The sequence below is a fragment of the Salvelinus sp. IW2-2015 genome, linkage group LG18 (assembly GCF_002910315.2).
Source record: "Salvelinus sp. IW2-2015 linkage group LG18, ASM291031v2, whole genome shotgun sequence".
Taxonomy (NCBI): Eukaryota; Metazoa; Chordata; class Actinopteri; order Salmoniformes; family Salmonidae; genus Salvelinus; species Salvelinus sp. IW2-2015.
The window spans coordinates 65,385,118-65,395,629 of NC_036858.1; the positions used below are offsets into that span (position 1 = coordinate 65,385,118).

Genomic DNA, 10,512 nt, shown 5'->3' on the forward strand with positions numbered 1-10,512 from the left:
ACACAACACACACACACACACACACACACCACACACACACACACACACACACACACACACACACACACACACACACACACACACACACACACACACACCACACACACACACCCCAGCCCTATCCCAACCCAGGTCATGGACCTGCCTTGAGGGATTAGGTGTGGACAGACAGGACCCTCCAGCCAATCAACCAGTCTGTCACATTGATTTTGAGGGGTCACTGGAGCACAATGTCCAGGCTTTTCCTGTCTTAACCTCCCCTACCTCCCTGACGCACACACACACACACATGCTCGCACATTCTCACAGACACACACTCACTCACTCACACTTGCTCTCTCTCCCCTCTCTCCACTCCCACCCCCCAAAGCTCCATCGGATCCCTGCCTCTCAAATCCCCTTCCCCAGACACCAGAGCCCTAGCTGGAGTAAAGTGGTCAGGTCATTCCCCTCCCCTGGTCCCCCATCTTTTTAGCCAGACAACAAAATAACCACCTCAACAGAGCTACGGCTCAGGGTGGATGTTAACCTTAACCAAACTGACCCATGATCAGTTTACCCTCCCCCAATCCTAACCGTAACATTAGGAAGAAACACACAACATTTACCTCGAATCCGCGTCGAGGGAACCTAGTAGAAACCTCTTTCAGAGTCAGGATTCTATTGCTCTGATTCCAGCTCCCACATCGACCATTCCTGTTTTCCCGTCTTCCTGGAATCTCTAAGGGATTTAGAAAAACAGAACATCATGGATGTCATCTGTATGTGTGTCGCTTTCACTTAATTTGGGACGAGTTGTGGCTGTGTGTTTGTGATGATAACAAAGTCTCTACTGTAGGCCTATTTAATCTCTGCCTGCACTTTGTAAACAGAAAGTAATTATGAAAAATGGCTACACCATGATCAAGTGACAAATTAGTAATTTCTGAAATGTTATACACTAACTGAAAAATGCCAGACAGTCATTCGTAACATGAACCTGGAGTTTTTTTTTCTCCGGTTGTCACGGCTGCTTAAACGCAATTAATGTATTGCATCTTGGGACACTACCCTTTTTAAATSCAGTAACACGCCTGGCCGCTAGAGGGCATCTAAGCCTTCCAAATGCATCACGAGCCAGAGTTGTTATACTTTGATTGTTGTCTTGTCACGAGTTGTCGAGCGAGATTCATACTTCCTGGTTAGTCATTCAGGAAAAGTGATTTTCGAAGCTTTTGTAGTCGCCTGTTTCATGGTAAATATATCAAATGTTATGTGAATGATATAAATGTATAACGCTATTTTTCCAACACAGTGGACCAAAGTAGAAGAATCACCGATGATAACATAGCTAATACGGTAACTACGTACGGTTGACCAGTTTTTGTAACAACAGTTCGATTTCCTTTCAGTTGTCAAACTTTCCTTTTAAACGCACATGCACCATGGAGATGAACGTACTTTATTTAATCGAAATGTCTCATACATGTATTTTAGCTGAATGATCTAGTTTGCCTGATCTGATCGGTAGATGCAGTGATGTTTTGTTGTTGTTTCTCCTAGTTCTCTAGCCTACAAGCGCCACATCACAAACTCTTGAGGGATACGTTTTGGAAAAAGCAAAGCAGTCACCGGATTCAACTACTGTCATCATCGCAACTTGGACCAAATAACGGCCGCCACTGCTAGCGATTTCCCGTTGTCATTTCTCAACGTAGCTAGCTAGTTCGGTGAACGGTTTTGGGTGGTGAAAAACATCGAACCGTGCAAAATGACGGTGGCGGCTTCAAACTGGGGTTTGATCATGAACGTGGTCAACAGCATCGTTGGAGTGAGCGTGCTGACCATGCCTTTCTGTTTCAAACAGGTACCGCTATCTCACACCGGCCAAACGATTATTCCTATAGCAGATTTAGTTCATTATACGGTGTGTATAACTTATTTGTGAACTCACGATAACCTACTGTTGTGACATATGACAGTGAATAAGGCACCATATGTTCTGTGTTTACCTTTCCACGCTCTCTAACAGGTGTAATATACAGGCTGTGTATACATTTTTTAAATCTGATGTTAACACCTTTGTATTGAATTGCCCTTTTAGTCTCTCGTCATGCACCTGTCAATATGAAATGTGTATGACAGAGTTGCCTTACTTGCTGAGAGTTTTGACATCTCCCTCTCTCTGCTTCTCTCTCTAGTGTGGGATAGTGCTAGGGACTCTGTTGCTGTTCATCTGTTCGTGGATGACCCACMAGTCATGTATGTTTCTGGTCTACACGGCCAGCAGCACCAAACGCAGGACCTATGCTGGCCTAGCTTTCCATGCCTATGGCAAACCAGGCAAAACACTGGTGGAGACCAGGTATGTATCCTTTCCTTTGAGAGCCAATGCTTTTGCAATTAGGGCTGTCCCTAACTAAAAACAGACAGCCAAGAGTCGTCAGTTCTTTACATTTTTAAATGTGTATTTTCCATATATTGACACATCCAATGGGTTTTAATCAAATCAACTAAATTCACTGAGCTTGTCTGATGTATTAAGTACCTGGTTTGATTAAATAATTAAGACACAAATGACTATAGGGAATCCGACCAGCAATTGATTTGATTGTGCCGGGCTCAGACTTGCTGTGCTGTGTATAATTTAAAAAAAAGACAGCGAGTGACTGACTAGCACCCGTTGACTCTCCTCTCTGCTGCAGCGGCCACCACATAACATCAACAGTGTTTATCGCGCTGTCCGTGTTGCTGAAGCTGCAACATAATTACGGCCATTTCTGACTGAAAAGACCTGTTACTGAAATCCCTTATTTGTTTAGGAAAAACACTCCCTTGTTCCTCAACCCTTGCTGTCTTTACTTGACACATGTATGCATCGCATGCATATGACCAAATACCTATTTGCATGGGACTAATATTACTAGAGCTCATTGGTTATGTAATTATTACTCCAGAATGTCCGTTATTCCAGAGGACGAGTCAGACTGGATAAAAAAAAATTCAAACTGCCCCATGTAATTTAAAATCTTTTCCCAATAAATTGACAGTTCTGACGGAAGCCTGGAGGTTTTTATTCTAGGCGTGAAGATACAGTATTTCAACATGTCCAGGTGATGGGGCTACACTGATAACTCCAGCTTGGTTCCCAARTTTCTAAACCAAAACATCTTTCCTATAGTGTCGCCATAATATTTGAATTGTTATAGGATAGGATTAGAATACCCGATTTGACACACTGAACTGCAAGGGTTGCATTTAACAGCAAGGGTTGCATTTAACAGCAAGGGTTGCATTTAATAGGYTCAATATTTTTTACTGATGCATTTGGTAATATTCAATTAATACGCACAAAACATAGAAACTAAAGCATTGACTGTGAAGTTGATAGGCTACATGTAGGCCATTCATATATAGCTTATGCGCGGCACTTAGTTCCATTTATCAAATCAGTTACTGTTTTCTTGCGCAAACCGCGAGCAACACCTGTCAATCTCAGACATTTCTCTCAAAACACAGGGACTAGTATTATCAGAGGACCTTGGAGTTCCCCCAAAAACAGTAGGCTATTCTGGTTGGAATTGTTACTCTCCTGTCATGTAAAAATGACTGACATGGCAGATTCGGATTGGACAAAAGTTACAGATGTGGTGTTTTGTGGGCGTTCACATAATTACATTTTTATTTTATTTCAGCTTTATATAACCAAGTAGTCTAGTGTAACCAATGTGAAATGGCTAGCTAGGTAGCGGTGGTGCGCGCTAGCAGCCTTTCAGTCGGTGACATCACTTGCTCTGAAACCTTGAAGTAGTGGTTCCCCTTGCTCTGCAAGGGCCGCGGCTTTTGTGGAGCGATGGGTAACGATGCTTCGTGGGTGACTGTTGTTGATGTGTGCAGAGGGTCCCTGGTTCGCGCCCGGGCCGGGGCGAGGGGACGGACTAAAGTTACACTAGTTGAGAACAAGTTCTCATTTACAATTGTGACCTGGCCAAGATAAAGCAAAGCAGTTCGACACATACAACAACACAGAGTTACATGTGGAATAAACAAACATACAATCAATAATACAGTAGAAAAAGTCTATATACAGTGTGTGCAAATGCGGTAAGATGAGGGAGGTAAGGCAATAAATAGGCCATGGAGGCAAAGTAATTACAAAATAGCAATTAAACACTGGCAAAGTAATTACAATATAGCAATTAAACACTGGAGTGATGAATGTGCAAGTAGAGATACTGGGGTGCAAAGGAGCTAGATAAATATATACAGTATGGGGATGAGGTAGTTGGATGGGCTATTTACAGATGGGCTATGTACAGGTGCAGTGATCTGTGAGCTGGTGCTTAAAGTTAGTGAGGGAGATATGAGTCTCCAGCTTCAGAGATTTTTGCAGTTCGTTCCAGTCATTGGCAGCAGAGAACTGGAAGGAAAGGCTGCCGAAAGAGGAATTGGCTTTCTGGGCGACCTGTGCAATATACCTGCTGGAGCGCGTGCTACGGGTGGGTGCTGATATGGTGACCAGTGAGCTGAGATAAGGCGGGCCTTTACCTATCAATGAGTTATAGATGACCTGTAGCCAGTGGGTTTGGCGACGAGTATGAAGCGAGGGCCAGCCAACGAGAGCGTACAGGTCGCAGTGGTGGGTAGTATATGGGGCTTTGGTGACAAAACGGATGGCACTGTGATAGACTGCATCCAGTTTGTTGAGTAGAGCGTTGGAGGCTATTTTGTAAATGAAATCGAGGATCGGTAAGATGGTCAGTTTTACGAGGGTATGTTTGGCAGCATGAGTGAAGGAGGCTTTGTTGCGAAATAGGAAGCCGATTTAATTTTGGATTGGAGATGCTTAATGTGAGTCTGGAAGAAGAGTTTACAGTCTAACCAGACACCTAGGTATTTGTAGTTGTCCACATATTCTAAGTCAGAACCGTCCAGAGTAGTGATGCTAGTCGGGCGGGTGGGTGCGGGCAGCGATCGGTTGAAGAGCATACATTTAGTTTGATTAGCATTTAAGAGCAGTTGGAGGCCACGGATGGAGTGTTGTATGGCGTTGAAGCTCGTTTGGAGGTTTGTTAAAAGTGTCCAAAGAAGGGCCAGATGTATACAGAATGGTGTTGTCTGCGTAGAGGTGGATCAAAGAGTCACCCGCAGCAAGAGCGACATCATTGATATATACAGAGTAAAGAGTCGGCCCGAGAATTGAACCCTGTGGCACCCCCACAGAGACTGCCAGAGGTTCGGACACCAGATCCTCCGATTTGACACTGAACTTTATCAGAGAAGTAGTTGGTGAACCAGGCGAGGCAGTCATTGGAGAAACCAAGTCTGCTGATAAGAATGTGGTGATTGACAGAGTCGAAAGCCTTGGCCAGGTCGATGAAGACGGCTGCACAGTATTGTCTCTTATCGATGGCGGTCATTATATCGTTTAGGACCTTGAGCGTGGCTGGGGTGCACCCATAACCAGCTCGGAAACCAGATTGCATAGCGGAGAAGGTACGGTGGGTTTCGAAATGGTCGGTAATCTGTTTGTTAACTTGTTGTTTGAAGACCTTAGAAAAGCAGGGTAGGATAGATATAGGTCTGTAGCAGTTTGGGTCTAGAGTGTCTCCCCCTTTGAAGAGGGGGATAACCGCAGCAGCTTTCCAATCTTTGGGAATCTCAGACGATACGAAAGAGGTTGAACAGACTAGTAATAACTATTTCGGCAGATAACTTTAGAAAGAGAGGGTTCAGATTGTCTAGCGCTGCTGATTTGTAGGGGTACAGATTTTGCAGCTCTTTCAGAACATCAGCTATCTGGATTTGGGTGAAGGAGAAATGGGGGAGGCTGTGGGGGGTGCAGGGCTGTTGACCGGGGTAGTGGTAGCCAGGGGGAAAGCATGGCCAGCCGTAGAAAAATGCTTATTAAAATTCTCAATTATCGTGGATTTATCGGTGGTGACAGTGTTTCCTTGCCTCAGCACAGTGGGCAGCTGGGAGGAGGTGCTCTTATTCTCCATGGACTTTAGTGTCCCATAACTTTTTTGAGTTTGTGCTACAGGATGCAAATTTCTGTTTGAAAAAGCTAGCCTTAGCTTTCCTAATTGACTGTGTATATTGGTTCCTAACTTACCTGAAAAGTTGCATATCACGGGGGCTATTCGATGCTAATGCAGTACGCCACAGGATGTTTTTGTGCTGGTCAAGGGCAGTCGGGTCTGGAGTGAACCAAGGGCTATATCTGTTCCTGGTTCTAAATTTACCCGACATTACCCAACCTCCCTCATTAAAACGAATCCAGTCCGCATAGGGCACAATAGGGCCTGACCTATAGCCAGGGCCGCTCTTTACCGTTCTGCCGCCATAGGCGATACCAAAAAAATGACATCCCCCGTAAAACTAGAATAGTTTTAAGAAATGTATTTTCCAGACGTTGAAGTTAGGTTCAATTTAGGTTCTGAATGAAAGTTGAAAATACCTATTTTACAAACGTTGAAAATAAATGTTTCCGGATGTTGAAATCAGGCTCATTTTTGGTTCTGAATGAAARTTGAAAAAATGTAATTTTTAGACTATGTTTGGACCAAATCAAGGCTGGTCCAGATCGGACAATATCTGAACCAAACATGAATGTCTATAATTGGTCCAGATTTGGAACCATTTTATGAATGCCCATCTATGTGGTAAGCCTATCGTTTGTAAAACACCAAAAAACGATGTCTGGAAAAGACCAAAAAAAGCATTACATTGGCTTTATTAGTCCTGATTCCTGTGACTAATCAATTTGGCTATTGAAGCAGGAGCCTATTTACACAGCGGGAAATGCAGAAGTATTTTATTTTTCACTATGATCAGCTTGTCAAAAATGTACTGATACAAACTTGAAACCACTGATCATGACAATCGGGTGAAAATCCTGGACAACAGTTGTGATTGTAAAATGGACACATAATGTCCATTTTACTTTGACATGTCCTGTTTTTAGGATATGTTGCTTTGTTAACATAAGCGTACCAGTGAGTCACTTATCCGCAAAACACCAGTCTCAACATCAACACGGAAGAGGCAACTCAGGGATGCTTGCCTTCTAGGCAGAGTTGCAAAGAAAAAGCCATATCTCAGACTGGCCAATAAAAATAAAAGATTAAGATGGGCAAAAGAACACAGACACTGGACAGAGGAACTCTGCCTAGAAGGCCAGCATCCCGGAGTCGCCCTCTTCACTGTTGACGTTGAGACTAGAGGTCGACCGATTATGATTTTTCAACGCCGATACCGAAAAAGCAGATACAGATTAATCGACCAATTTTATTTATTATTTATCTATTTGTAATAATGACAATTACAACAATACTGAATGAACACTTTTATTTTAACTTAATATAATACATCATAAAATCAATTTAGCCTCAAATAAATAATGAAACATGTTCAATTTCGTTTAAATAATACAAAAACAAAGTGTTGGAGGAAGAAAGTAAAAGTGCAATATGTGCCATGTAAGAAAGCTAACGTTTAAGTTCCTTGCTCAGAACATGAGAACATATGAAAAGCTGGTGGTTCCTTTTAAACATGAGTCTTCAATATTCCCAGGTAAAGAAGTTTTAGGTTGTAGTTATTATAGGAATTATAGGACTATTTATCTCTGTACCATTTGTATTTCATATACCTTTAACTATTGGATGTTCTTATAGGCACTTTAGTATTGCCAGTGTAACATTATAGCTTCCGTCACTCTCCTCGTCCCTACCTGGGCTCGAACCAGGAACACTCGAAAACAGCACCCTCGAAGCATCGTTATCCATTGCTCCACAAATGCCGCGGCCCTTGCAGAGCAAGGGGAACAACTACTTCAAGGTCTCAGAGCGAGTGCCGTCACGATTGAAACGCTATTAGCGCGCACCCCGCTAACTAGCTAGCCATTTCACATTGGTTAACCAGCCTAATCTTGGGAGTTGATAGGCTTGAAGTCATAAACAGCTCAATGGTTTAAGCAAACGAAGAGCTGCTGGCAAACGCACGAAAGTGCTGTTTGAATGAATGCTTACGAGCCTGCTGCTGCCTACCACCGCTCAGTCAGACTGCTCTATCAAATCATAGACTTAATATATACAAAATAACACCAGAAATACAAGCCGTAGGTCATTAATATGGTCAAATCCGGAAACTATCATTTCGAAAACAAAACGTTCATTCTTTCAGTGAAATACGGAACCGTTCCGTATTTTATCTAACGGGTGGCATCCCTAAGTCTAAATATTGCTGTTACATTGTACAACCTTCAATGTTATGTCAGAATTATGTACATTCTGGCAAATTAATTATGGTCTTTGTTAGGAATAAATGGTCTTCACACAGTTCGCAACGAGCCAGGCGGCCCAAACTGCTGCATATACCCTGACTGCTTGCATTGAACGCAAGAGAAGTGACACAATTCCCTAGTTAAAACTTCTTATGGCTGCAATCCCGGTAACGGGATGATATGACAACAGCCAGTGAAAGTGCAGGGCGCCAAATTCAAAACAACAGAAATCTCATAATTAAAATTCCTCAGACAAACATGTTTCTTATACCATTTTAAAGGTAGTCTTAAATTTACATTTACATTTAAGTCATTTAGCAGACGCTCTTATCCAGAGCGACTTACAAATTGGTGCATTCACCTTATGATATCCAGTGGAACAACCACTTTACAATAGTGCATCTAACTCTTTTAAGGGGGGGGGGTAGAAGGATTACTTTATCCTATCCTAGGTATCCTTAAAGAGGTGGGGTTTCAGGTGTCTCCGGAAGGTGGTGATTGACTCCGCTGACCTGGCGTCGTGAGGGAGTTTGTTCCACCATTGGGGTGCCAGACAGCGAACAGTTTTGACTGGGCTGAGCGGGAACTGTACTTCCTCAGAGGTAGGGAGGCGAGCAGGCCAGAGGTGGATGAACGCAGTGCCCTTGTTTGGGTGTAGGGCCTGATCAGAGCCTGAAGGTACGGAGGTGCCGTCCCCTCACAGCTCCGTAGGCAAGCACCATGGTCTGTAGCGGATGCGAGCTTCAACTGGAAGCCAGTGGAGAGAGCGGAGGAGCGGGGTGACGTGAGAGAACTTGGAAGTTGAACACCAGACGGGCTGCGGCGTTCTGGATGAGTTGTAGGGGTTTAATGGCACAGGCAGGGAGCCCAGCCAACAGCGAGTTGCAGTAATCCAGACGGGAGATGACAAGTGCCTGGATTAGGACTGCGCCGCTTCCTGGCGTGAGGCAAGGGTCGTACTCTGCGAATGTTGTAGAGCATGAACCTACAGGAACGGGTCACCGCCTTGATGTTAGTTGAGAACGACAGGGTGTTGTCCAGGATCACGCAAAGGTTCTTAGCACTCTGGGAGGAGGACACAATGGAGTTGTCAACCGTGATGGCAAGATCATGGAACGGGCAGTCCTTCCCGGGAGGAAGAGCAGCTCCGTCTTGCCGAGGTTCAGCTTGAGGTGGTGATCCGTCATCCACACTGATATGTCTGCCAGACATGCAGAGATGCGATTCACCACCTGGTTATCAGAGGGGGAAAGGAGAAGATTAATTGTGTGTCGTCTGCATAGCAATGATAGGAGAGACCATGTGAGGATATGACAGAGCCAAGTGACTTGGGTGTATAGCGAGAATAGGAGAGGGCCTAGAACAGAGCCTGGGGGACACCAGTGGTGAGAGCACGTGGTGCAGAGACAGATTCTCGCCACGCCACCTGGTAGGAGCGACCTGTCAGGTAGGACGCAATCAAGCGTGGGCCGCGCGCGGAGATGCCCAGCTCGGAGAGGGTGGAGAGGAGGATCTGATGGTTCAAGTATCAAAGCCAGCCGATAGGTCTAGAAGGATGAGAGCAGAGGAGAGAGAGTTAGCTTTAGCAGTGCGGAGCGCCTCCGTGACACAGAGAAGAGCAGTCTCAGTTGAATGACTAGTCTTGAAACCTGACTGATTTGGATCAAGAAGGTCATTCTGAGAGAGATAGCAGGAGGCTGGCCAAGGACGGCACGTTCAAGAGTTTTGGAGAGAAAAGAAAGAAGGGATACTGGTCTGTAGTTGTTGACATCGGAGGGATCGAGTGTAGGTTTTTTCAGAAGGGGTGCAACTCTCGCTCTCTTGAAGACGGAAGGGACGTAGCCAGCGGTCAAGGATGAGTTGATGAGCGAGGTGAGGTAAGGGAGAAGGTCTCCGGAGATGGTCTGGAGAAGAGAGGAGGGGATAGGGTCAAGCGGGCAGGTTGTTGGGCGGCCGGCCGTCACAAGACGCGAGTATTCATCTGGAGAGAGAGGGGAGAAAGAGGTCAAAGCACAGGGTAGGGCAGTGTGAGCAGAACCAGCGGTGTCGTTTGACTTAGCAAACGAGGATCGGATGTCGTCGACCTTCTTTTCAAAATGGTTGACGAAGTCATCAGCAGAGAGGGAGGAGGGGGAGGAGGATTCAGGAGGGAGGAGAAGGTGGCAAAGAGCTTCCTAGGGTTAGAGGCAGATGCTTGGAATTTAGAGTGGTAGAAATTGGCTTTAGCAGCAGAGACAGAAGAGGGATGT

At 44.8% G+C, this 10,512-nt stretch overlaps 1 protein-coding gene across 1 annotated transcript in view; it reads left to right on the top strand.

The window, feature by feature from the left end:
• Positions 1-1,139: 1,139 nt before the first annotated feature.
• Positions 1,140-10,512, top strand: part of LOC111978055 (putative sodium-coupled neutral amino acid transporter 10) — a 58,774-nt gene continuing 49,401 nt past the window's right edge. The window contains 3 exon segments of the mRNA XM_070448653.1: positions 1,140-1,338; positions 1,543-1,846; positions 2,181-2,344. Coding sequence (XP_070304754.1) covers positions 1,751-1,846; positions 2,181-2,344 — 260 coding nt within the window. The 5' untranslated portion in view covers positions 1,140-1,338; positions 1,543-1,750.